This window comes from Venturia canescens, chromosome 1, assembly GCF_019457755.1.
Source record: "Venturia canescens isolate UGA chromosome 1, ASM1945775v1, whole genome shotgun sequence".
Classification (NCBI taxonomy): Eukaryota; Metazoa; Arthropoda; class Insecta; order Hymenoptera; family Ichneumonidae; genus Venturia; species Venturia canescens.
In genome coordinates, this window is record NC_057421.1 from 533,546 (window position 1) to 561,535 (window position 27,990).

Sequence of the window (27,990 nt, forward strand, 5' to 3'; positions counted from 1 at the left end):
CTTCAACCGAGCGTTATAAACATATTTTAAAACCTCCATCTTTCGGGAATATAAAGAGACATTAATGCGTGTTTATCAAAACTCGTGAGACATCGATGAATAAAGTTTGCATAGTTTATTGTATAAAATCAATAAATGCCGTGGCAATAATACTACGAGGAGACATTAGCTATATCCAATAATTAATTCTTGTAAATTGTACAATTATAATAATCGATCATTAATTATAAATTACATCTATATATCGTTCACAATTTATAATAATAATGATGGGTGATCTTCCTCTTATATTTATCTCCCGCAATAGCGTTCTTTCGTTATTTTTTTCTTTTAATATTACAGATAATCTTTCGTCGATCGAAAAATCGGCGTCATTTTCCTCGGCTGAATCGATTAGCTCATTCACTTGCGACTCGTACACAGTTGTTGTGTGAATATTTTTTTTTCAATATCCATTTTTGCATAATTTATATCATTGATATGCATATATATATATATATGCATATTTTTCTACATATTACATATTTATAATATATCATTCTGTATTTTTTCTTGTTTCATATAAAGATACATATATAGGTTTATTAATTTAGACTAATAACGTAGAACGATTGATTATAACATAAAGAATTTAGGTTATATATACTTTCCAACTTCTTTTTTCGTACAGTGGTTATTCCCGCGCGTATTTTATACCGAACAACGGTACAAACGTTATTTTCGTCGTTTTGAGTCAGTTTTTAAAAAACAGTTGGATAATGAAGATTATACCGATTTCGGTAATCTCGTATTTGCACGCCACGCGGTAGATTGCGTTCGATAAAATAAGAGAAAAGAAAAACTAGGGAGGAGAATAATTGAATGCTGGTGATGGTAGCTTACGATGAAATATGCTTCGATCGTCGTTATTTACCTCAACGTTTTTATCTAAAAAATAATCGTAACAGCTTCGCGAAGATCGTATCGAAAAACATGTTTTTTAAATGTTCTAAAATGAAAAAACGAATCGAATAATAATGAAAACGGATTGCAAGAATGAGAGGGAACCCGCGCGATCTTCGAAACCACAACGTATGTGTTGTGTTGTTTCTCCACTCATCCGTTTTGACCAGTGGGACGGTTTAGTGTTTATGGCATACAACAACCGTATAACGTTCGCGTCGTTGCACCGTCTCGAAAAGTCCGTATTTACTTCTCCATATATATTATTATATATTTTATATATACATATACATAAAAAAAGATACGTCTGTACATTGAGCGCTTCACGCCAGAGCAGCCCAGGAAGTCGGGCTATAGCTTTTTTACTATTCTCTTCATACATATTTTTTTTTTTCATCACCACAAACTATTTACAAAGCCCTTGACCCCGCGCGGACTCTGAACTTCTCCTGTTCTCGTTATATCCGCACACGTTTTAATCGTTCTGAACTCAACGTAACCGAAAAAAATGAAAAAAAAATCCACAACAAACATTTGCAGATGAATTAGCGAATAAAACTGTAATAACCGCGGGTGTTGAAAAGAATGTAGTGAAGCTGCGTGAAATCGTTTGCGATCGTATTACGGGATTGGTAATTTTAGCCAGCCGTACTTTTTATTCATGGATGCGGACAATGTTTGTTTGTTTTGCTTTCAATGAAATCGAATTCGAACGTTCCCCCGTCCGATCAGATATTTCGCAGGACGCCTCTTATCCCCATGGCAATTCGCTGTATATAGTACGAGATAAGCCCTAAATCTCCAGGAGGAATACGTAAAAAACTATGTATCGTCTTCATAAAATATATAGCTATTTTCAATTTTGTACCACGTATATATGAGTGAATATATCGATACTATTGTATTATTGTTTCGCAAGAATCTCTGTGCCCGTGTCGATGAATATCGATCGAATAATGTAGCACGGACGATAACAAAAATATTGGATTAAAAAAAAAACGGTTCGAATGATGTATTATCCTAAATACATGATTAAAACGAATAATGATGCATAAAAGCGAGGGAGGAATGTACTACGATGTCAAGGACCGTGTTAACACGCGCGCGTATATTTTGTACCCAGGAACGTAAAGTTTCCGAATAAATTCGGAAACACATAGTATCTGGTAACCGTATTGGGTACATCCAATGCCACGACTCCACACCGGGAATGATGTACATGATTTAAAAAAATATAATTTAGCACTGCCGTTCGTAATACGTATGAGTTTATGTTGGAAAATTCCAGTGAACTAGCGTCGAATGTATATTATAGCTTCGAGCTGTCTTCTGACTTTTGTCCGGAAGCTTTCCGCCGGTAGTGCATATTATGTACGATAGACATATGCGCAGATGATGCCATTGTAGGAACGGAAGTCGGACAACGGATCGGTGGTTGCTTTGAGCGCAGCGCCACTCCCGAGCTTCGTGCGATAAGAATAAAAAATGCAAATTCATTAAGATGGTTATTAAGTGAATAAACAATGGGAAGGGAATGAGAAAGTTCGGGTCTTTTTGGCAGCACTGTTGGTAAATAATTAATGCGATCAAGAAATTCATGATACGTCGAAGATCGCGACGCAGAGGACCAGAAAAACTTGAACGTTGTGGAACGTTCGATTATTTCCGAAAATATGAATACACAAAGACCATTTTTTGTTTGTTTTTTTTTCTTTTTTTTTCATTTTCTCCTCATCCACGATTTTCTTCAATAAGATTAATTTAAATAGCTATATTTACGAAAGATTTTCATAATAAAAAGTCGTTATCGCTACACATTCTCACGTGTTTTTCAATTGTTTTTTTTTTCTTTTTTTCTTTCAATTATTCAACAAATGAGTCACAGCTAGCATCCTTTTACTCGTGTTTCACTTCACTTTTCGACTCGACTGTCATTTTTACGTTGTAATTCGAACATTAATAAATTTACAGTGAGTTCATAATAACCTGTATATGTATTATTTACAAGCGCAACATCCCATTTGCGTCTAAATTCGAGTTGTCTTCGCGCGCGTGTGTGTGTGTGTGTCTGTCATTGCGTGTCTCTACCGGTGTACTTGATTGTTAGACGGGTGCTGCTTGTTTCTTGTATAATAATAATAATAATAATAATAATAATAATAATAATAATAACAAACGTAATGAGGAGTGGAATTGGATGAAAACAAATAATATAATATATATTTCATATATATAGCGTTTTATCGTTGCTCTCTTCGTAATACAATAGCAAATTGCCACGAATACTTCGCGTACCAACGTGCGCAATTCAATTTCCAGCCAACGACGCACCAGAAAATTATAGACTTGGTACCGGAAATGAACCCCCAATAGGCAATAGGGTAAAAAAGTTACAACGCCGAAATTTTTAGGAGCTTGATCAGTGACGATTTCGATCACCGTTTGAATTACATCCTTGAATATATATATATGAAAAAAAAAAAAAAATTAAAAAAAAAACGGAAGATACCAATTAACCTGACGCAACAATTCTAGCCAGGGGTCCTTTTGCTTCATTGAAAAAACAACGTTGGTACGCGCAATATTCGAACACCATCCGTACGTAATGTTTTCTCTGCTTTACTCTTTCCTTCCTTCGGATTAACAACACTGTCCTATACACAGCCATACTAAGCCAAATACTTTTGGGTTTGTAGTATTTTTTTCTCAAATATGATAAACTTTGTCCTTTGCCCCTCTCGAAATCGTTAAGACGTAATGAGAACCGTTCACGGATGTCAAATTCGCAACAGTCGCCTTCCTTCTGCCAACGATTGGAAGCGTGGCCAAGCGTTTCGCAAATATAAAATTAGTGTAATATCCCAATGCGAGAGAAATGACAAAAAAAGTAACTTGGTTTTATCTAGTAATTGTATATAAATCGATAAAAAAGCAATTTTGCTTGTATAATTGACGGTTAGCTCGGAGGTAACAAAAAATCATACAGATAATAAAAAAAACTATGTATAGATGAAGCGCGCTCAAAAAAAGACTCTGCTATCTGTTGTACTGAATTTTCAAGGATAATATTTTTTTCCATTACAGCTCGAATATTTTTTTTTAACCTCTCTAACAACGGTTACGGACGCGCTCGGTTCTCCGTTTTCTTTCCTTTCTCTCTCTCTTCCCTTTTATGTATTTTCAATTTGATATTGCGAATTTTCCAAAATTGGGTCACCGCGAGGGAACGGAGAATGACGAGGGCGGAGCTGGACGTGCAATCATTTAACCCGAATATATAATACGAATAATAATAATAATAATAATAATAATAATGATTGTAATATGAGGAAATGAGAAGAAATAATTACAATGATTTGGGTGACTCATAGAGCATTAGCAAAATCATTGGAGATGAACTTTAAATTTATAGATGCGCGAAAGAAAAAAATATAGTGCAGGGAAGTGATCGAAAAAAGAAAATCACCTTTCATCACTTGTTTCATACAAAGGTCTGTGAACGCGTTCAAATTTTTTTTCACAACCCACTCCCCCTCCACAAACTTCCGATCATAGAATTTATCGCTTAGCCGAAGGTCGAAGCATTACAATATTCATATATGTTCTTGATCTGATTTATATTAATAATAATTAATAATTTCATGATAGGCAGGTGAATTAATAATAATTACTTATTATTATTATCATTATTATTATTATTCTTATTATTATTATTATGATAATAATAGTGTAATATGTACACAGCGGTTGAACATTTGCTTCATTGGGGGGAGAACGGGGCTGGGATAAAATGATTTCTGCCACAGACAATCACGATCGCTCATTTCAAACGCTAGAAAAAAAAAAAAAACGTTTCGCAACATTTTTAATCTGCGTTTTTTGCTCTCACATTCGTCTCTAGTTCACGCTTCTGTTAAACTGTTTTTTTTTTTAAATACAATATATCTAGTCTCGCGATACACATAGTTATATATTTACATGTAAATATATATACATGTAAATGTTCGTACACATACATGTATATATATATACACAAAGTTTATTTTGATTGGTCTGTACACAAGGGGAGGCCCACGATTACATTTTTTTTCCTTGGTGATAATTAGTTATTTCAAATCTCATTTTTGTGCTGATTTACCCAAAAAAAATCAACAGTAAAAGCAATCCTCAACGCCACTTCTCCTTGTCTCCGATAATCTAACGTGTTTTTTCGCATCATCGCATACGATTATTTTCGTCATACGCGTAATGAAAAATTTTGAAGAAAAAAAGAGAGAAAAACAGTACATACAAAGTTTTGTTTCGGGAGGGTCTTGTGAGATGGTGCAAAAAAAGTGGAAAAAAAACTGTTTATATCTATTAGATTAAGATCGGCGAAAAAAGGGTAAAAACAATACAACATCCACAATCTCCCGAAAACGGTCGTCAACACGTTGCTCGATTCACCGGTCTCTATATACATACACACATGCGTATACATATATATATATATATATATATATATGTATGTATATATGCATATATATATATATATGCATATATAAAATTTAATTCCTTTTTATCGCGTCTCATTTATTTGTCCCTCTACCTCTCTTTCTCTCTTTCATTCTTTCTTTCTTGTCAAAAACTTTAATGAAATTCCAGCAAATTCGCGAATCTGTAACTTTTAAAATAGCGAGTACTTGGAATATATATTCAACGTAATCCTGACTGCAACACTTGTTTTCCTTCCATGTTCCTCCCCCGCTTCGGCGGCGTCACGCAACTCTTAATCGTCTTCGATACATCACGGTGATAATTATTATTTTTAATATTGTTATTATTACTACGGTTCTTAATATTAATAATATTAATATAATTGATTCGAATATACAGTGTTACAGTTAAGTGCACGACGAGCGTGTCATTTTTTCACGGACCAGGAGGAACAGGGTAGGAAGGGATGATGAATTTTCTACCTCCCTTTCCCGCTCTTCCGACTATACACACACACGCGCACACACACACACACACACACACACACATACACCCAAATACACGCAGACGCATAGGCACGCTCATACCACTTTTGCGTATCCACTCTTTGTAATTATTAATTAACGATAAGTTATACACAACACATTTGTACGATTCACTCGATAATTGGGCGAGTGCATGCGCGCATGCGCCAAACCGAGCGAATTTTGGGAATAAGGGGCCGAATTTGTGGGAGGATCGCGAAATCGAATCGTCATTTTATCGCATTTTCCCGACGTCTTTCCTCGTTCTTCAAAGAGCCTCGCGTTTGTGGACCGAATTCACGTGATTCCCGATTTCTTTAAATCGTTCAAAAAGCGCGACATTTCGAAAGAAAACACTCCAAAAACCAAACACGCGAGAGAGCCCATTCGTCTCGCTACCATTTTCGTTCGTACGGTTAAAAGTTCGCCTATCATCGGTTCATTAATTTTCTTCAATTAATCTATTCATTATTTAATATTCTTTGCTCACATATGAACGGATCAACGTGCCGGGGTGAGAACTAGCGGGTTCGCTTGTCGTCCGGCACGCCTGCCGAGAACGTAAACGCCGTACCCCGTGTCGTACGTGGCTACGATTCATGGTGGCTCGGAGAGATTGATCCTTTTTGGCTTTCTCTCCGTAATTATCGTTTTCACATTCCTCCAATTCATTTGACAACGATCGGAAGGAGCGCTTAAACAAAACAACGACGGATAGAGTCAGGTAGTGACATAAACGCATACATAGATATACACATGTATCGACATATGTTAATGTTTCACAATGTTATAATTCGTTCGGATCTGTCGTTGATAGATACATATATATGTAATTAGTGTACAAATCTACAATGGGTGAGGGGCGCGGGTCGGCGGCGGTGAGATTTAGGAACGATTGAAGAAACGCGCACGCCTCAGACGTTTTTTCTTTAGCATATATTTCTTCTTCGCATTTCTCTTACTTTTTCGTCAAACGTGAGTTTCTCGGCGCGTCGTGCATTTCATTGCATCGAACGCTCTGAATACCCACAAACAAACACACGTTTACATACACACGCGCAAAGCGTTCCTTTAGAGGCCCTGTTCGCGTTACTTTTCAATCTCTCGACAGCGTAGCGAATTCGGTGGGAATGAAAATCGCGATTGAGAGACGCGAAAGCGTCACGAAAGAAAGAGCGTATTTAAAAAGGGAGCCTAACGATAATAATCACAGGCGTAATTGTTCGTTGGCCGTGTTTTTGTGAGATTGAGGAGAGGGCGGTCGCACGTCTCGACCGTATTCAATGTTAATAGTCACTACAATCCCTCGACGAATTTCGAGAGTTGATCCTGTGGCGTCATCGGCGTGACATCCCCAGCCTCGGCGCCCCCACCACTCGTTGGAGGTGGTACAGGTGACGGATGGTGAGGCATCGTGGCCGGATGACCCGCAGTCGTTCCTGCACCCGCCGTCAATTGCGACAACATCATTTCGCTAGGACCGGCGAGCTCGTGCGCCGGCGAATGGGTTGGCGTCCCGTGCGGTTGGTGATGGTGCGGCGATGGTACAGGACCCGATCGCGGCGACGGGACCGGCTGATTTCTCGGTGATGGCACCGGACGTGGCGATGGATTAGGTTGCGGCGAACGGATCGGCGGTGGCGATCGCACCGACTGCATCAATTGCTGTTGCACCGCTTGTGGGACTGATATCCCACCAGGCGGACCCATTACACCTTGAGGTGATGCCACTGGAGGTGGTGTTGGCTTCAAACCCGGTTGACCATAACCCTGCTCATTGAAACCGCTGTAACCTATCCTCGGGACAAATCAGAACAATACACTTTGAATCACTCTTTTCTCTCTCATCAATCTTAGCCGGCTTTTATTCTTTACCACACTTTGTTATTAATATTCCTAAAAATTGCTTTAAGATATTGGATCAGCCGGTAATCACACCTCGAATTTTTGAAATTGAAACTCTTTGACATCGTTCGTCCGATTAAAATAATAAAAACGTCATCGTACGCAGCACGATCGCAAAAATCCGATGACATTTTTATTTTTTCGATCAGACGAACGATGTGGAAAAATTTCCTTTTCAAAATTTGCAGCTATCTCTCTCACACTCACGGTTGTGATTACCGACTGATCCATCATCTTAAATCTTATTATTGACAGCAATCGCATACTAGACAAATTGTCGCTCACCGAGTAATGACGGCCTTATGGGACGTTGTTGACCATAAGGCGGCGCCGGTGGTTGGGTGAAAGGTTGTTGTTGTTGTTGTTGTTGTTGTTGTTGCTGTTGCTGCTGTCTCTGATTCACGAGCATTTGTTGTTTATACCATTGTTGATGCTGCACAGTAGGTCCCTGACCGGGTTGTTGTTGTTGCTGTTGCGCCTGATGTTGCATAAGCATGGCTTGCATTTGTTGCATTCGCCCCTGTTGTTGTTGCTGCTGCTGTTGTTGTTGTTGCTGCTGCTGCTGCTGTTGCTGCTGCTGTTGGTGTTGTTGTTGTTGTTGCTGCTGCTGCTGTTGTTGTTGTTGCTGTTGCTGCTGCTGGGACATCAAACATTGCATGCCTGACTGTTGCTGCTGCTGCTGTTGCTGCTGCTGTTGTTGTTGTTGTTGTTGTTGTTGTTGCTGTTGCTGTGGCTGAGTGGAAACAAAGCCTTTTTAATCGCGCTATTCTTTTAAATTTCATATACTCTTGCTTCTTGATTAATTTTCAGGGATTTCTTGACCTTCTTTTTTCTTAACTCGCATCTGTCGCCCAATTATCCTATGTCCAAATTAAAGGCGGTCAATTTTTTTTCAGTTTTTTTAATTACAGATAATTGAAACTTTCTAGTCCGTTAACTGTGAGACTGTTTTTTCGCTATTAATTGTTTTTAAACTTTTCACAAAATTTACACAAAATTGCACGATTCTCAATTTATGTATTTTGGTTTAAAGTGTCAAATTTGGAACGATCAAGCGTTATTGATATTTCTTTGAATCGTTAACCCTATGATACCCTATGAAAAGTATGTATCGTTTGCAGAAACAATGTAAACTATTGAATTAAATATCACGATTGTACCTGTCGCTGCTTGATAAAAGCAGCCATTAGCTGGGGATTGCTTTTGAGTATGTGAAGTATTTGGTGTTGCTGCTCAGGTGTGCTGGGATTCTTGAGGGTCTGCATAAGCTGTTGTAACGCAACTTTTGGCCCGGATTGTGGCTGTGGACCGACTGGTCCAACTTGACCGAGAGGAGCTCCGATAACACCGGGTTGGCGAGGCATCTGAGCACCCATTCCTATACCAGGTTGTCCCTGATGTTGCTGCTGCGGTTGTTGGTGTTGCATCAATTGTTGGGGTGTTTGTTGTCTTAACCCTGGATTTTGTTGCATCACGGGATTCGGTTGATATCTAAACAATACACAATTTTTCCAATGAATCAATAAATTTCAATCAATATTATAACGTTAATCTCAAAATCACCGAGGGATTAATTTTTTTGTGAACTTTATCAAAATACTAATATATGATCGTTGCAATGAGAGGAAAAGAGCGCAATCCATGAGAATGACTTTTGTCTTATCGAAACAGTTCACAAGGTCATTCGTGCGATTGTTTTACGTAAAAGAAATTAAGACTTTGGTACGAAGCATTGCTAAATGTTGGAAATTCTTTATAATTATATATTTTCCATGAGCCCAAAAAATGATGCCTCGAAGCGGAGAATACTGCATGGAATACTTCAGAAAATCATCTAATCATGTGATAGATTTCCTCCGGACGAGGCTTACTCTCAAACACTAAAAAACTTGCTGCAATTTTCTTTCGAAACTTTTTTTTTTTTTTTTTTTCATTTAAAAAGTTTTTTCTTTGAACATTTTGGCATGACGATAATTATTGTTAAAATGGGCGGAGCTAATAAAATCACATATACCTTGGAGTCCATTGATCCATAGAAATGAGGTGAGTTCCACTGGTATTTGGCATTTGAACGGGCATCGATCTTTGCATCTGAGGGGGTGGCATAACACCGCCGACCTGACCACCGACTCCTACACCAACACCAACACCAACACCAACACCGACACCAACGCCAACGCCAACCCCCCCGCCTGGAGCGACTTTACCGTAACCCACGTGGCTGCTTGGTGCTTGTTGTCTCGCAGCCTCTTCTTGAACTTGCTTAACGACCTGTAGAACTCGAGCTGTTGGCGGTTGCGTTCCCGGCTTAAGGCCAATTCCAGGTTGATGCGGAGACGGTAAATTCGTGGGACTGGCACCGGGTTTCATTGACACACCCGCCGCCATAACTGCATTAGTCGTTTGTTGTCCCCCCGTCATTGGCCTCGTATTCATCATAGCCATTCTTCTCCTGTTTTTTTTTTTTGCCACAAAGATCATCCATCAATCAAATTAATTTATTTTCAGCATATATTCCATTCTTATCAGTATTATCAATTAAAATATATTATATCGAATCATTTACGTTATTTCAAGAGCTAACTGTAAACGACGAATATATACGAAGCCACGAGTGATTTTGGATTATGTCTCATCTCGTACTGTGCCGACTTTTATTTTTATTTACCGCTCATTATTTTCCAACGTAAGTCGCGATATCTCTGTGGGTCAGAGGACTGGCCTGATTCGACATCATTAGTTGAATCTGGTTAATTAATCTGCCTCAATTTTATTTAGCGCTTTCATTGGTGACACTTCATGGAATTCGAAGTATCGTGAAATTTGGTTGCGCATGGAAATTTATTTATCACGAAGTGAATTTTTGTTTTTTTTTTTCAGAAGTTAGATAAAATTACTGATTCAATAATTACTAACGAAAAACTCGTCCTTGTCACATTTGGTACCCCGTAGTATTCCCATTCATTCATTATATTGTTTCAAGGAAATTCTATAACTTACCTAAGCAGCTGTGCCTGTTGTAATCTTTGCTGAAGTTGTTGCTGCTTCATTTTGTGCTTGATATTAGAACAGAAAGGTACAAGACACTTTGTTTCTTGGCAGTGTTTCGCATGATAGCAGCAAAGCGCGATGAGCTGTTTACAGATAGGACAAACCCCGTTCGTCTTTCTCTTGCATATTTTCGTATGCGTCACGACCCTTTTCATTTTTTGGCAACTGGGTAACCGACAATTTGCGTCGCGACACTGACACGCATGCACCAATGACTGTATGCACCTTTGGATTGATAATTTTCGAGCCTCCTGTTAAAGAAATAAAAGTAGATATTATGATCGATCACAACTGAGCTGTGTATCGTAAATGGAGGGAAAATACAGCATTCGATATGCGTGAGAGCTCTTCGACTGAGAGTTGACTTCTCAGAAGAATTAGCTTCTTTCGGAGTATACAATGAATTGAGGCCTATCTTTCAGTAATGGGTTTGCTGATTTAAATTTGGATGCAGAAAAATTGTTCAAGTTCTGACCTGAGGATTAGCTTGTTTGGCATCGACGGGCGACGAACCATCGTCCAAATCCAAACCAAGTCTTTCCATAGGGTGATTGTGGCCATCCTTGTCTTTACAACTGATGCACAGATCAAAGTCCTATAAGGAGAAGAAAAATATCGATACAATTCATAAGATTGTAATATATACTATATTGAAGAAAAAAAAAAGAAAATGCCATGGTTCAGCGACTTACCTCACAAACTTTACAGTGATACCTCGTTTCCACATGACTTTTACAATTATTACAGGTATAGACGAATTTATCCTGACCCTGATTGTGAAGCTCATAGAGCATCGACATAGAGCTGAATTTCGCTCGTCGGAGAGACGAAAATTCATAATGTCTTTCTCTCGCCATTGTAAGAAACGCATCCCGTCCGTCCATGAGATCACAATTTAGCACCGGATCGGGATCTTGTATGGGCTGCATGAACAAAATAACATTAAAACTATCCGAAAAAAATCGAAACAACGTCAGAGATTTTCCGTGCATAACACAGATTCAAGATTCAACTTTTTGTTTTGAATATGAAAAATTTACCCCTAAGCTAGCCGCACTTTGAGCACTGTGCAACCTAATGACGAAAAATACTTCTTTGTGTTTTTCCATTGTGGCAAAAATTTTCGTCGACAGATCGTTGCCGGTCTGAGGTGTGTTTGACTTTTTACTGTTCTTCCTCTGATTCGCTTTTGACTTGTTCGACTTTTTCGCTTTTTTCTGGCCTTTCTTCTTGCCATCCGGTCCCGTCTCGGAATCATCAGCCAACGAGAAAATCTATCCGAAAAGATAATTATTCATTTTTCTTAATTATTGCAGTAAGTACTATATTGAAGGACAGACAACTCAGCGAGACGGAAGAATGTTAAAACTGTGAGAAAGTAAAAATAGACGATAAATATGAACTCACAGCATTCGCGGCGGCCGCAGCCGCTTCAGCTGCTTCAGCTTGTTTTCGTTTCTCCTCTTCCTCCTGATCAAGTTCTTTGATACTCTCTTCAAGCACGTTCGGCCAGAAATCTCCTTCAAAGTATGGCAAGTCCGCGGCAGACGAAAGCTTGTCCTCCATTGCTTGTTTTAAAATATCCTGCGACATTTTAGAACGAACGATTTGCGTTAAATTCTATTTCATTTTTTCATGATTTCGTTGTCCCGTCATTTTTTTCATTAACCCGATTGAACAGTCGTTCATTTGGTAACCAATTTTGATACATAATGTTCTCCGAGAAAGGATTTCCGAAAAAAAAAAGCAAGTTGTTTCCACCTCGGAAGTGAAGAACATATAATTTTCTTGTTTCTCAAAATATTAAACATCCTTAAGAAAAATTATAGACGGCTGTACACAGTTGCCTTACGGACACTCGTTCAGAGTAACTGAGTGCCATGTAAAGAAATGTCGCTCGATTACCCTATGTTCAAATCCAAAACGGTAGTAAGAACATTAGTTCAGTTCAAGCATTAATTTAAGTCCCGTTAGACACCCGATTGTAAAAATTGACAAACAGGTAACACAGAGACTAGAAGTGCATGCGGTTAGACATTCAAATAAAGTTATTTACTGCGTGGATTTTTCAAATTTTGATGAATATTTAAATATCTTTTAATCTTAGAAATTTTTGGAGGACCACCCCGCGTTCTCAGTATTTAACGTACAAAAAATGGTGCATTACCTTATAATCGAGCACGATTCTCTCGACCATGCCTTTATCGAGCATTTTTTTATACCACTCTTGTAATCTCTTGGGTTTAGGGATTTTTTGTTCCTGTGGATGGCAGTGGAATATATAATCGTCGCCTTCGGAGGGTGGACAGGCCCAAATATGAGCCATTGTGTAGCCGAGTTGCTTAGCGTAGTCCAAATAACCGAGAAGAATTTCGTGGTAGACGGCGGTACGGAATTGTCGGGGTTTGAAGAAATGCACGGAATCGAGATAGGCGATATAGACACGCCTCGTGTTTGGCGGGGTGCATTCGCTCCCATATTCTTGAACGTGCATGCCGAAGAAACAAACGTCGGTGCCGTCAACCTCCTCGAACGCGAATAGTGCCTTTGCCCGGTACGGAAATTCTTTTTGCATTTCCCCGACATCAACAAAACGACTTTTCATTCCCGGTTTTACCTCTACAATTTTATCGCTCGAGGCTACCACCCTTATCGCTACTTCTCCCGCTCCTGCTTCCTTCTTCTTCAGGAAGTTATTCACCCGCGTTTCAATGTACGTTCCGAGCTTCGTCACAGGCAATCTTTTCGCGTTGAATTTGTTCTCCTTTCGCTTTTGGCCCTTCTTCTTCAGGCAATTATCACAGGTAAATCTGATCCGACAAAAGGACGTTTCAACATTTTTTAATTTTCATCAACACAAACCGAGTGTGCACGAGAAAGTAATAACACAAAGAGTAACATGTTTTTTTTCTAACACACGAAATTATCTTATTTTCCATCACGTTTTATGTTTCATAATATGCAAAACGATTGCCACATTGCAAATTCCTCTTTATTTGGTCTATCTCGTTTGCTTAGTTAGTGTCGAATTTTCGAATTGATTTACTTTTCAATCAACAACAGCCGTATGAGAACTTACCCTAAAGGCCAAAGGCTCTCCATATGTAAAACACAAATTTGGTGCACTTTTCTGCCACAGTCCGTACACACGACGAAAGGCTCGGTTTCCAGGTGATCGTTCTTCATCTCTTGAAATTGTTCTTTCTTTATTGCTCTGGAATATTAACATTATTTATTTATTTATTTATCGCAAATAAATAATTTTTTGAACCAGACAGTCAATTTTTTTCTAGATTACCGTATCTAACTCTACAATCCCAAGTACCCTATCTTGAAAGATCCAATTTTATTCAAATTTTTTTTGCTTCCAGAACTTCAAGATTACGAAATATTGCCAAAGATGTTTGGATTCATGAAACATTTTCCTCATTTTAAATATTTCGGGGATAATCAGCATAGAACGATATACTAGCATACAAAAATAGATATCTTAAAAAAAAACCGAAAAAAATTTAACACAATAAAATTTGTTGATAATCTAGAATATGATCTTGCATGATTCCATTGAGTTATTCGCTGCATTTGTCTTTTTCCCCAGATTTCCTTCCGATCCTTTAAACCAACTCGTTTATATATTACTTACGCTTGTTGTTGCGTTGGATCGTCTCCCAAAGTAACGGTATCACCAGGAATGTCGTTAAAACATTTCTGACAAAAGGTGTATCTGTAAAATGACACCGAGTGATAATACTTTTAACGTATTTTCATAAATGTAATAATTTTCGTTGATTATGAACGATCTAAACTTCATTCTACGTCATTGTCAACATCTTTTTTGCACTGAGCATTTCCAAATCTATCTTTTATAATATTAACTCTGAATATATTTTTTTATTTTTTTTTTGTAGATCAGGTGACTGGCCAAAAGTGATAGAAACGCCAAATTTGGTTAATTATCCTGTCTTACTTTAATGTAGCGCACACACAATCGAGACAAATTTTCAAGTTCAAAAAATTCTCGTTACAGTGTGGGTGTGCGCGCTTATACTCTACGCCATCTATATGGGAATTATATCAAGATAGATGTTTTTTTTGTCAAAATGAATTGATGCTGTTAGAATCGACGGAATACATTGATAATAGTATTAGCACAGGTGATGGCAGAAAGCATTGAAAAAAAAAGTGTTACATATAATGAGAGGAAATGAAAAAATGAGTTAACCCAATGTTAAAACTGACCTATTTTGGTACGAGTAGTACTTGGCGTCTCTTGGTATCGTGCAGAGTTGTTTACCGTAGCAACAAAGCACTTGAGGATTGAAGGTGTATTTCCTACCACAACAATAACCCAAGGCCTGCATAACAGGATCAATCTCTTGTTCGAATACTTCGGAAAGCTGGAAAGGAAAAACAAAACGTCAAATGGATTGAAAAGGCGGTGGTAGATATCGATCGGTCGCTTTACAAATGAGGTGGTGGTGTGTAGATTACCTTTGTACAAAATCGATAAACTCGAGAGGCTTTTCGATTATACAGCCAAGCATTATCAAACATCATCCACACATCATCAACGTATTCCCAAGGGTCACTATACTGCCCGGTATCAAGTTTTCTCTTGATCGTGGAAAGATCCATGGGTTTTTTGATTATATCGAAATAATCGGGAATGCCAAGGGCTTGAGGATCAACAGGTTGTCGGAAGGGCAAAGACTCGGGATCTTGTTTATAAAGGGTTTCGAGAGTAGGTGTTAAAGCTTTCATGAGTTCTTCGGGTTTGAAAAGGCAGAGACGTTTTTTATCGGTGGAAGTACCACTGGTCTGTATGGGCTCGGGTACGATTGGTTGAATATCGGAGGTGGATGGATCTTGACCGGACATCGGCGTGATCGGTTCCTCCTTGATGCAGGCTTCTTCCTTAACGATACCACTAGGCTCGCCGGAAGTTTCCTCCATCGGTTCAGTCTTAATCTCGGTTTTTACGGAAACCTCGTTGTTCGCACTTTTTCCACCGCCCATACGATGGTTTTCCGTGCAGCCATCCTCCTGTTTTATTTCCATCTTAATATTTTCTTCCTTGATAGAATCGAGTTTGCCCTTTGAATTGTTGGTCGGTGGACTGGGAGAATTGTCGCGATCGAGAGCGGCGGTAATGGCAGCCATTTGCGAGGACATGGACGAACTTCTCGGGGCATTCAGCGCGGCTCTTTCCTGCGAAGTCATCCCTTTACCGAGGCTCGCGAGGCTGCTGGCGGGCGAAGGCGTCGTGCCGGGATGAGGAGGAGTTTGACTTGCCGTTGGAACCGGTTGACTGGGAGTCATTAAAGAAGGAACTAAAGGTGTATTCGGTGTGGAAGTTACGGATTGAGGTCCGTTCGTTGTTGGTGCTGGCCCTGGGCTCGGTCCACTCGATGCCGGCGGTGGAATTGTTTGAGGCGTTGTTACGGAAATTCCACTTTCGTTTGGCGTCGATGCTGAGAGTGGCCTATTGTTCGCAAATTGCTGATTATTCTGTTGTTGCTGCGGCTGTTGATTGTTCGGTTGCTGTTGTTGTAATCCGCTGAAGGGCGAGGGAGCTTGAGGCATCGTGGTTGCATTCGCATTTTGACTGGGCGTACTAGTGGCTTGAGGCGGTTGCTGACTTTGTTGCTGTTGTTGTACCTGTTGTCGTTGCTGATCCTGCTGCTGTTGAGCAGCTTGAACCTGTGCCAAACGGACCTTCAGAAGCTCAGGAAATTGGTGCTGATTTTGTACCGGTGAACTATTCGGTAAACCGGAAGTGCCGTTCGACGTCGGAAATTGACTAGATGTCGCAGAAGTCGTCGTCGTTGTGAGATTTGCCTGCGACATTTGCGGCTGGCCGAACGGGCTCAGCCCGGGATTCTGTACCATATTCGGGTTCGTCGTTGCCTGTCCATTCGGACTGGGACCAGGTGGTCCCACAAGTTGTTGTTGCTGAGCTTGTTGCTGCTGCTGCTGCTGCTGTTGCGTAACTTGCTGCTGTTGAACGACCTGTTGTTGTTGCTGTACTTGAGCCGCTGCTTGTTGTTGCTGAACTTGAGCAGCTTGCTGAGCTTGTTGTTGCGCCGCTTGTTGAGCTTGTTGTTGTGCAGCTTGCTGCGCTTGTTGCACCGCAACCGCCTGTTGCTGTTGTTGTTGAGCTACTTGTTGCTGCGCCGCTTGTTGCTGCTGCACTGCTTGTTGCTGTTGCACCGCTTGTTGCGCTTGCTGCTGAACTGCTTGTTGTTGCTGCTGCACCTGTGCTTGTTGTTGCGCCTGAGCCTGTTGCTGCTGCTGTTGTTGTTGTTGTTGTTGTTGTTGCGCCTGCGTTTGTTGTTGTTGTTGCTGCTGCTGCTGCTGCTGCTGCTGCTGCTGCTGTGGAAACTGCATTCGACTGTGAGGCATTCCCATTCCTGGTAAGGAACCCAATTGCGCCATCCCCGGAGAATGACTCCGAAGATTTGGTGGGACCGCTCGTGGTGCTTGTACAGCTCCGCCACCAACCGTCGGTGGCGCGCATGGTCTTAAACCCGGACCCGCCGCGCTTTGCAACTGCGGTTGTTGTTGCTGTTGTGCCAATTGTTGTTCCTTTCGCTTCTGTCGTTTTTCATCTGGTTTTACACGCAATGTTCATTTGTAACCATTAATCTGAGACTTTCTTAATGACATCGTTAGCATCAATCTTATTGCAAGATTGTCTCATCGGCAAAAAAAAGAAACAATAAACCATTCTGTGACAATTTAAATAAGTGTATCCGGCAAAAGATCCTCACTAATGTATCCAGAGAAGTTAGAGAAAATTTTGAAACAAGTAATTATGGCTGAAAAGTCAATTAATTGAGTACAATATGAATTCTCTGTACTTACCAAGCTCTTTCTGAATTTTGTAAATCTTCTCAGCAAGCAGATGATAGTACTCGGATCTCGAGTTGGCCATTTCAAACATATCACCTTCGACTTTTCGCGCGTAAGCAACAAGATTGTGCATACGCTTATCGAGCATGGCATGGGGATCGGGGATCGGATAGATCGCTTGTACTCTGTTGAAGGTGAAAATCATGAATTATGTGAAAAAACAAATAAACAGATTGGAAATTCAAAATAATATCTCATTCAAGTAAAAAAATATTCGGATGAGGGGGAACTGCCATTATTCTGAAGAATTTGAATGAACTAAATAAATATGCCCGAATTATATAGGACAACTATGACAACGAAAATGAATACCCAAAAAATAAGAATAGAATGTTGAAACAAACGAGCGACAGGAGAAAACTCACAGTTTGTGAACGAGATGATTGCGAAGATCTGGAGTAACCGATTGATGCCATTCCTTGGTGCCTTGAACAGGAGATGCGGTAACTTGTCCGGGCTGTAAGCCACCGGGTAATTGCAGCGGTGCTAGGCGATTATCACTGAGAATTCCCGGCTGACCGGAGTCATTCAGACCGAACAATTGCTGCATACTGACGGATTGTTGAATATTTGCAGCAGCCGCGGCTGCCGCGGATGTCGGACCGGTCGTCGAGACCGCTTGACTTCCAGTCGTTGCGACGCTCGTCGGATCCGAACTTAATGGAAGGGATACGTTCGGCGCAACTACTTGTTGTGCCGTACCGACCACGGGTTGTCCTGGCACAGCTGTAATTAAAAAAATATATATAATTGAAATATTCTCTGCGCGTTAATAAAAGTTGAGTAAACTGTTCATAATCCGCAAGTTCGTTTTCCTTCGGTTTATGGCGGGGATATTACTTTGAGACTGAGGTTGAGCGAGCCTAGCACCCGCCATCGTTGCCGGAGGCCCTTGCATTCCTGGCCCGGGCATTCGAACACCACGCCCAACACCCTGGCCCGGTAGAAGGGTAGGTGTTGTCGTCGGACATTGAATACCCAAAGCATCATAGGCTCTCCTCATATCCGATGGACTCGGATTCGGTTGACTATTTGGCTGAGGGGCCGTCGGGGCTGCAAACATTTTTTTTTTTTTTCCATTCAAAATGAAATACTCAAACGGAAGAGTAATTGAGAGCATATGAGCATCGCAATTTTAAACGAATTTAGCATCTAAAAAAAAGTTACTAAATTTTTCAACGATTCAATAAAGCAAAGTTTTGAACATGTAGAAGTCGTTACCAGGCGTTGTGTTGGCGATTCTGTTTCTATCTGCCTGTTTCAACGGCAAACAAACAGGACAATCGCTTCTTTGACAGTGTTTCCAATGACCGATGATTTGTCTGGAAGAGCTGCAATGTGGTACCGTACAGTTTTTGCCGTCGGGACACGTGGTCATATGGTTCAATACGTTTTTCATGGTCTTGCAGTGGGGCAAAGTACATTGCCAAACTTCACCGTTGGTCTGACTCTCCCTTCTTTGACACTTGTGCGCGTGTAATAATAGCACTAATTGTTGTTGAATGAGCTTACGTTTCTCCGGATCTGCAGTCGATTGTGGAGCGCCTAGAAATAAATTATCAAAATTTCAAGTACTCGTAGAACGGATATAAAAAATTTCGTTTCTTCGGTGTTACGGTTATCGATTGTACAAAACGATCTATTCTCCTCGTGTTGAGAATATATGACGGGTTAGAAAGAAGTTTAACTTTGACCCAGCGAAAAAGTTTATCGAACATTGTCGGCTGAATGCGATGAGAAAACATAAGGTTTCACACTTATACGACGCAGGAAAGAATATGAAGAATAAAGAGAAAAATACCATTTTTACCTGGCTGAGCACCGCCAGCAGGCATTTGTCCCTGGGTGGCCTGCTGAGGTCCGGGCTGTCCGCCGCTGGGTGCACCAGATTGCGGCTGTGCCGGACTGGGTGCAGGTGGTTGGGCCTGTTGAGCCATACCGCCTTCTTGACCAGCGGTTACATTTGGAGTACCAGTGGGTCCGCCAGGACCACCGAATCTTCCTACTTGCATGGCAGTTACGCTTCCACCGACGCCTCTTTGAAGAGGCGTTACAACGCAAACGGGATTAACACCACCTACAGCAGTTCCAGGGCCATTTCCTGGCGAACCGTAGCCGTAAGGGCTCGAAGCGCTCATCTGTCCCATATTCGACATGTTCGCCATATTCGGTGGTGCTGGCATTCTCGGCCCCGGGCCTGGACCGACAATTCCACCTTGATGGACTGGCTGGTGAGGACTTTGACCTCTCGCCGGTCCAACCATGTGAGCCTGTTGTTGGGCCTGTTGTTGCTGTTGGGCTGCTACGGCCGCGGCTGCTTGTTGTTGTTGTTGTTGTTGTTGTTGTTGTTGCTGCTGTTGCTGCTGCTGCTGCTGCTGCTGCTGCTGCTGCTGCTGCTGTTGCTGCTGCTGCTGTTGTACCGCAGCGGCCTGTTGTTGCGCTTGTTGTTGCTGCTGCTGCTGTTGCTGTTGGGCTTGCGCCTGTGCCTGCTGTTGCTGCTGCATCGCCACCGCCCGCGCATTTATCATAACCGGACCATTTTGCATCTGGTTATGAGGACCCGCAGGATGATGAATACCTTGTGAATTCGGACCCATCATCGTTACCTGAAAACATATAGTTTTATCGTTTCGATGTCTCTTTGAACCATACGAATATATTAATCATAATCTAATAAGGTTTGAAGAAAAAACAATGGGATCAAAGAGAAATACTTACGGTATTGAGCGGTTGTTTGTTTAGGCTATTGGCAACAATTAATCCACCACCAGCCATGCCGCCGGTCATATTGTTGTTCCCGGTTGCACTACTGGTCATGACGAGCCCCGCATTCATGGCCCCGGGCATGGACATGGCGGGATTATTCGTACCAGCCATGCTGTTCATGGAAGATTGTAACCCACCCATTGAGCTCGCGATCGACATTGGATTGTTCGCGAGTGAGCTTGCTATGCTGCTTGGTAAATTTCCCATTACCATTTGTTGATCGACCACTCCTTTCGAGACTGAGACGTTCGGTGGTGATTGCATATTTGGACTTTTACTGCCTAAAGTACCAGCTGCCAGAGCTAACGAATTGGCCACTAAGTTTTTGTTGCCCTGCAACAAATTAATCCATCATTCGTTTTTATACAATATATTTAACAGCATCGTCCAATGAAACTCGAGTCATTTCTTTTTTGTCGTTTTTAATTGAAGCAAATGCGATGACGATGCGACAAGCAAATTGAGATGAAAAATAGATATACGTGAAACAAACCTGTTGTTGTATGAGATGATGAGGAAGTTGTTGCTGCTGCTGCTGTTGCTGCTGCTGTTGTTGTTGCTGCTGCTGTTGTTGTTGCTGTTGTTGTTGTTGTTGTACGTGCTGTCGAAGATCGGCATCGAGAGCACCATTCTGTTGCCCGGGTCCTGGACCTGTTGCCGGTGGTTTAGCGCTCTCAGTCGCGGAACCCCAGGACCCCGACGATAGCAGATCGTCCGGTAGATCATTTTCGAGATCAAACATATCCGTGTTCGTTATGTAATCTAACAAAACGTAATTAAATCGTTAAAAATTCGCCTCGTCGTTTTAATTTATTCGGGCGAGCTAACGCCTTAATTTCAATTAATTGGATGCTAGACTTTTTTTTCTCCATTCTTTAACAAACACGTGCACACTCTTCGCAACTTCTATCAATGAATAAAAAACATTTTGAAAATTCGAGCAACCGCTTCAAAGCCTGCGAACTTTGATTGATAGAAAAAAGAATTTAAATTTTTGTACTAGATGATTGATACGATCAGCAGAAATCGAAATAAATATGTTAGTGATTTAACAAAGGTAGAATTAGTACCTCCACCATTATTAGCTCAAATCGATTTCGTCTATAGCTCGGAAAAAAAACCAAACAATCAGAAATACAAAAAAAAAATACAAAGAATGTAAATGATGTTCTACAACCGCGCGAGATGTTTGATGCGTAAGCAGCATTGACGTGGGAAGAAAAAAAAACAGAGGATTAAAAAAATCAAGTAAAAGAGAAAATTGAATAATCACGGATACGGTGAAAAAAATGTATCTTCGCATCCAATTTTCCGTTTCATACTGAAGAAAGCTCGTCGAAGTTTGCCTTATCACAGTTCGACGAGTGTTACATTTATTACGTACATATCTATGTAAATAATCCATATACATACATATATATATATATATATATGTATATATATATATATATGTATATGGGTGTATTGCAAAAATAGGGTATATGAAACGTGATTTATATTCAGATATGTAAATTTTTTTATACAAAAAACTTCTACGATATTAACGCCATAAACGAGAGATAAATAAATGCGTGAAATAAATAAGACATGAGACATACACCGCACGAGCAGAAACTCAAGGGAGCCTTAATATAATACAGCAGTTTTGGTTTGTTTTTAATATTCTTATTATTATCAATATTATTTCATGATGATTATTTAAATTTTAATATATATTTGTTTTCACAGTAAACTCGTGCTTAACTACGAAAAAGCGGCAAAGCTACCATCTGCAAGTATTTGCAAAAAAATTGTTTGCTTTTGTTGTATCGGTTCATGTTGTTGTTGTGTTGTTGTTGTTGGTGTTGATGTTGTTGTAAAGAGACATGCTTAGAGATCAAACAGTCGTTTTCAGAAAACGTTTTATCAAAACAAGGGGAATATACAAACGTAATATATGTGTAATATTTTTACCTTAATATATAAATATACGAATAAATATGAATATATACACATGAATATTTATTCATTTTCATTTATATTTGTATATAGTGGTATAAATATTACACATTCTCCGATACAAGTTTATATCTAAGGAATAGTTATCTATATGCGAAATCGCGTATAAAAGAAAAAAAATAATGGAATCATCATTGGCAATTTATAATAAATGACAAGTAGGACCGTTGACTGAGTCTCATCGATACATTCAAAGGCATCGATTCGAATATCTTTTATCAACCATTGCCGACCAGAAAAACGGATAAAATGGAAAAAAAAAAAATTAAATTAATATAATGAATCGCCGCAAAGACTGAAGACATAACCAGAATAGGTTTACTAGTTTTTCCCTACCGTGCAAATTCCGCCCTTCGTACCAATCCTAAAAATTCGACCAACAAATTTATCTTCCATGAGAATGATAAAAAAAAAACTAAAATTATAAAAATCATCTAAATATGAAGAATGAAAATGAAAATTTTTCGTGTGTGAGGGACTTGAAAAAAAAAATGTCAGCCTAGGGATTGAGGGTTGTCTGAGATTCTAGAGCTCCGCGTATGTTTGCCGCATGTCTGTTTTTTTTTCCCCCAATTCTCTTTTTACCAATATTATATTATTTGATTCCCAATTTTTCACGAGTATCTTTCGATCGTTCCATCTTTTTGGTTTTCATATTTCGCTCTCTATTCATAGATTTCGATTGAATCGACGAAATTTTTCACTTTTCTCCGTCTGATATTTAATTTTTCGACTGTAATTTATTTGTATTCTTCTTTCGATTGCTTTTTTTTATACGATTTTTCTTTTCGACTTTTTGAATAATATTTACGTCTTTTCTGGGCTGTATGGTTGTTCCAATGCGGCTGGAGCTGATGCTGTTGCAGATGTAGCTGTTGAGGCGGACCCTGCATTTGTTGTAAGTTACCACTGCCACCTCCCCCGTAGTTTGTATAATGGTGCATCATTAGAGGCGCCATACCCACTACATGTATCATACGTTTTTTTGTCATCAAAAAGGCAAGAATAGTTTTTTTTTGATTTTCGAATTTTGTCATCTTCAAAAATTCGTGTGATTTATAACAACTAAAATTCATGTTTCCCTCTTGTTTCCACAAAAATAAAAACAACAAAGAAAACAAAATTTAGTCGACAAAATCACTGTTGGTCAGAAAAATATTCACATTGTGGACCAAATTGCACGGAAAATTTATTTCCATTTCATCTGCAGTTCTTTATTCGTTCACCAAGCTAAACTTGATAAAAAATTTTTTTTAACGCTCTACAAAAAACTCGAGTCGTAAAAACATAAAAACGATATATGGAGATTGAAAAAAATACAGAAATATTGTATTTTCAGGCTTCCTTTATTGTCTATTAAGTCAAATAATTATTAAACCACTATACTGTATAGTGTTCGTACAGTAATGTATAGCTTTTGGAAAGAAAAATAAACATTACTGCAAGGTCCAACGTGACAGATCTTCCCAAGAATGACAACAAGGCAAAGATCCTCTGGTTCTTCAAAAGAAATTATAAAGAATGAAAAATGTTTCTACGACTCGTTTTGCTGCACAGCTCAGTGACCGTTTTTTCAATTCATTACATTTTTTTTGTTTACACGCTCAAGTACAAGTTGTATCTTCCATTTTCAAATCTCGCAGTTTGATTTATTCTTTCATTCTCCGTTTCGAATTTCTGTCCTGATATGTTTGTGTTCTCGTGGACATTGAAGGGATTTGCCGAGGAACAATTATATAGTGGCAAGAAAGAGTGTAGAGAGAGAGAGAGAGAGAGAGAGAGAGAGAGAGAGAGAAAGAGAGAGAGAGAGAGAGAGAGAGAGAGAGAGAGAGAGAGAGAGAGAGAGAGTTCAACGACGAGGAAAAGAAAAGAAGAAAACTGAATAAAGAAACTGTGGTTAGTGCGTAGCTCATGCGAGCAAAAAAAAACCAATAAACAAATAAAGAGAAAAGTTGTAGTTGAAGTATGGTCAAAAATGCTCGTACATCCAACATGCTCTACGAATTTTCTACATATGAATATATTGATATATATATATATATATAAATATGCATGTATATCTTTCAATATATATTTATAAACATTATATACCGGATACTGGAAACTATACAAGAACGATGGAGCGAAACGCAGACCAACGTTTAATTCAATCCTGAGTCTTAAATTATTTTTAACCAATGTGAAAAATGTCCAACGCAAGTCGTGCGGGGGATTGTTTAGGGAATTTTGGAGATTGGGTCAAGGATTTTCTTGGAGTCCTTTCGTAACCCTTTGCATACCACGAATATCAAAACATTCCTTTTCTTACTGTTCTACAATGTTTTATGCTCATTTTCTTCACTTATCCGTTCCTCTTTTTTCAAGTATTTGTCATTCTCATATTTCCCTGCATTTGGTTCAATCATTCTTCAAGTTTGACTTAGATTTGATGTATTTATTCTATCGCTTTGCAAATTCAGTTGTTTTTTTTGCAAATTTTTCATTTATTTCATTCTTGCAATTTGTCAGTGCCTTTTTTCAAATTTACATTCATCTTTTTTATTGGTAGTTCCTCCGTTGTAACTCATTTATTAGTTTGTGTCGAAACTTGGTTCTTCAGAGATTGTTCCAAAAATTAAAATAAATAAAATGAAAATCAAACTGCGATACAAAACAAAAGGAATTGGAATTGCAGTATGAAAAATCAATACAATTCAAAAAGTCCATTATGTTGAGGCATCGATAAATCTCAGGTTAATGAAAACTGATAACCAAAACACAAAGCACCGTAGCAAGTGACAGACGACGCTGAAGTTTGCAACGTTAGAATACAACGGAATGAACGAAAAAACATTTGTAATTCACCAATTTTATAAGTATTTCATCAAGTATTGATACAGGTTGAAAAACGACGAATCGCTAATTCGGCAGAAAACGAAATTAGAGAATTACTGAAATTATTGCAAGGTATTTTAGATCATTTCGTTGGATTCCAACGTTGCAAACTTCAGCGTCGTAGTGACAATCCTCAGAGTTCAAAAACCAACATGAGCGAATCCTTTATCTTTGGACGAAAAAAAAGGACTGAAAACCTTAACAATGGTTTCTAGAGGTTGCCGGATATGAAAAGAACTTCCAAGGACACTCTGAAATATTGAGGTTAGTATTATTTACGTTCTGACGTTTGTTTTTTTGTTATTTTAGGGTATGCAGAAAGGAAAAAAGGTTCATTCCAGGAAAGTTCGAGTCAGGAGCGTGAACAACAGAGGATTCGCGTGTGTGAGTGTGAAGGAATTCGAGAAAACAGAAAAATAGGTATATAACTGTAGAAACAAATATTTCCGCGTACACATCCATAAATAATAATAACAGTAATTTAATCATACGCGGAAAGAAAGAGGGTTAAAAAAAAAAGTATTACTGGAACTTACCGGAAGAATCAGATGGTCCTTGAAAGGAATCGGCGAGTTTGGGCCGTTTGTTCGGCGGTCCGTCCACTAGGTGGTCGGCCATGTCTCTTGTCGAGCTCAGGGGCACGAGCGCCTTTTCCTTGCACGGGTGCTATTGCTCGTAGTTGCCCGCCGCGTAGACGAGCGCGAGAAATACGTATAATTCCACGTTTATCGTAAAAAGCTCCCAATGTTAAATAAAAAAAGGAAAAAAAAACAATCTTCTCCTTCAATGAAGGAGGGAGGATTGTTGAGGGCCACACAGGTTATTCGCACTTTTTCACTCGTCGAAGTACGTTCGAAAAGAGGTAAAAAAAAGCACACACGCACATGTAGATATACTCATAGGAATACGATTTATAAACCGAACCTGGCGACGTTTCTTTCGAATTTTCACTGTTTATTATTTGACTTATTTATCACTAAAAAAACACGGTACTTTTCAGAATTCGATGGACAACTCGAAGCTCACCGCGACAAAAGCGTGTGTGGCCAGACAAATCGTCGATTATTACAAACAATGAGTCCACGGGGTTGCCGACGGTGATGACGATGAAGAATAAGAACGAGGAGAAGAAGTAGATGACGATGATGATGATGTAGATGAGGTTGAAGAAGCGCGGCGCGGCGGAGCGTCCCCCGTACACGCTTTGCCGCCGCAGCATCAGCCATCGGGCATATCACCGTTTTTCTCCTTTATTTTCTTTATTTCTCTCTCTCGCTCACTCTCTTTCTCGCGGTCTCTCTTTTCCCTCAAACGCGAGAAGAAAAACGCGGAAGGAAAAGAGTAGAAGGAGGAAGAGGAGGAGACGGAAAAGGTAGAGGATTCATAAAAGTGTTTGTTTTGAGCTCGAGTAAGAGATTTTAAAAAAGAGCGCGGATGCCCACTGTGATTTTTCCGTACGTGGAGAAGAGGAATAAGAAGAGCACGCGAAAACACACGCGCTGAAATCGCGCACACAATTGTAGACACACTTTCGGCAATTCGAGAAGAGAAGAAAGACAGATTAAGGGGGGCGTTTGAGGGGGGTAAGGTGAGGGGTAGAGGTGAAAGGGGGGGAGGGAGGTGCGATCGTCGACGTCCGACAATCTCCACCGAACGACGTCGACGGCGACGGCGACGTGAACGTAAACGGGAACGACGTTTGGTTCGCACTTGGTGTTCGCGTGTTATTACCGTTTGACCGATTGGCGCTCGTGACGCCGATAGATCGGCGGGCAACGCGCTTCGACGCGGCCCTTACATGAAAAACCACGATATCCACGACTTCAGAGGTTTCCACTTCCTCACTTTTTCTATCTTTCTCGTGCACTCCCACTTGTATTATTTCTTCCCTTTATTTCTGTTGCACACATGCACGCACGCACTTTGGTTTTTTTCTCTTCACTATGTCTGTCGGTCGGTCCCTCGCGCGCGCGGTGTGTTGTACGGTGGAGCAAACACGAAGAGACAGCAGCGCACCACCACCGCTCACCACGGAACACGACACTGTACTAATATAATGTCTGCGCGCACGCCGCTGGCTCGCGGAGACTATATATCGCATTCGAGGCCCGCTGGCACCATCTTGCCTTCGTCGAGCGAGAGTGATAGAGACAGACTGAGAGACAGTTCACTTGATCTCGCTCTTTCTCAGCCTCGTCCGGTACCGCGAGCTATCTTTCCCTCTCTCTCTATTCTCCGTGTCTCGGGGGTTTTTAATGGGCGCGCGAAATCGACGCGTAACAACGTCGTTCGGGCTTTGTTTCCGCGTACGCGACTGAACCCTCTAACCAAACCGACCTGTCCCTTTCCCTCGATTCCTTCTTCTTTTTAATCCTTGGTCTTCCGGACGCGTACGCACGATGGGACGAAGGACTTTTTCGAATATAACGTCAAGCTACGCCGTGACGCGTAATAACGAGGCGGCGAGCGGCAGAGGGGGGAGACTGGAGCGCTAAGAGGGACGGGGGGGGGGAGTAGGTAGGAGGATCGCTCCGAAGATATA

The 27,990-nt window shown here is 40.1% G+C and overlaps 1 protein-coding gene across 3 annotated transcripts; it reads right to left on the bottom strand.

Moving 5' to 3' along the window:
• Positions 1-100: 100 nt before the first annotated feature.
• Positions 101-27,947, bottom strand: nej (nejire). Of its 3 annotated transcripts, none has more exons than XM_043433417.1 (23): positions 25,985-27,947; positions 23,386-23,538; positions 21,070-21,338; positions 20,529-20,909; positions 19,612-20,416; positions 19,032-19,355; positions 18,651-18,863; positions 18,176-18,536; positions 17,763-17,935; positions 15,390-17,506; positions 15,138-15,295; positions 14,542-14,622; positions 13,978-14,112; positions 13,066-13,708; positions 12,306-12,482; positions 11,939-12,172; positions 11,591-11,821; positions 11,374-11,493; positions 10,848-11,149; positions 9,862-10,299; positions 9,008-9,338; positions 8,133-8,580; positions 101-7,735 (listed from the first exon to the last, which is right to left on the bottom strand). In XM_043433417.1, the coding sequence occupies exons 1-23, from the start codon at positions 26,064-26,066 to the stop codon at positions 7,239-7,241; spliced, it is 8,673 nt and encodes a 2,890-aa protein (XP_043289352.1). In that variant the 5' UTR covers positions 26,067-27,947; the 3' UTR covers positions 101-7,238. The 3 variants fall into 3 exon arrangements, with proteins under 3 accessions (XP_043289352.1, XP_043289353.1, XP_043289354.1); XM_043433418.1 differs by having other exon boundaries at positions 19,621-20,416; positions 25,985-27,946; XM_043433419.1 differs by lacking the exon at positions 23,386-23,538 and having other exon boundaries at positions 25,985-27,946.
• Between the last annotated feature and the right edge of the window lie 43 nt (positions 27,948-27,990).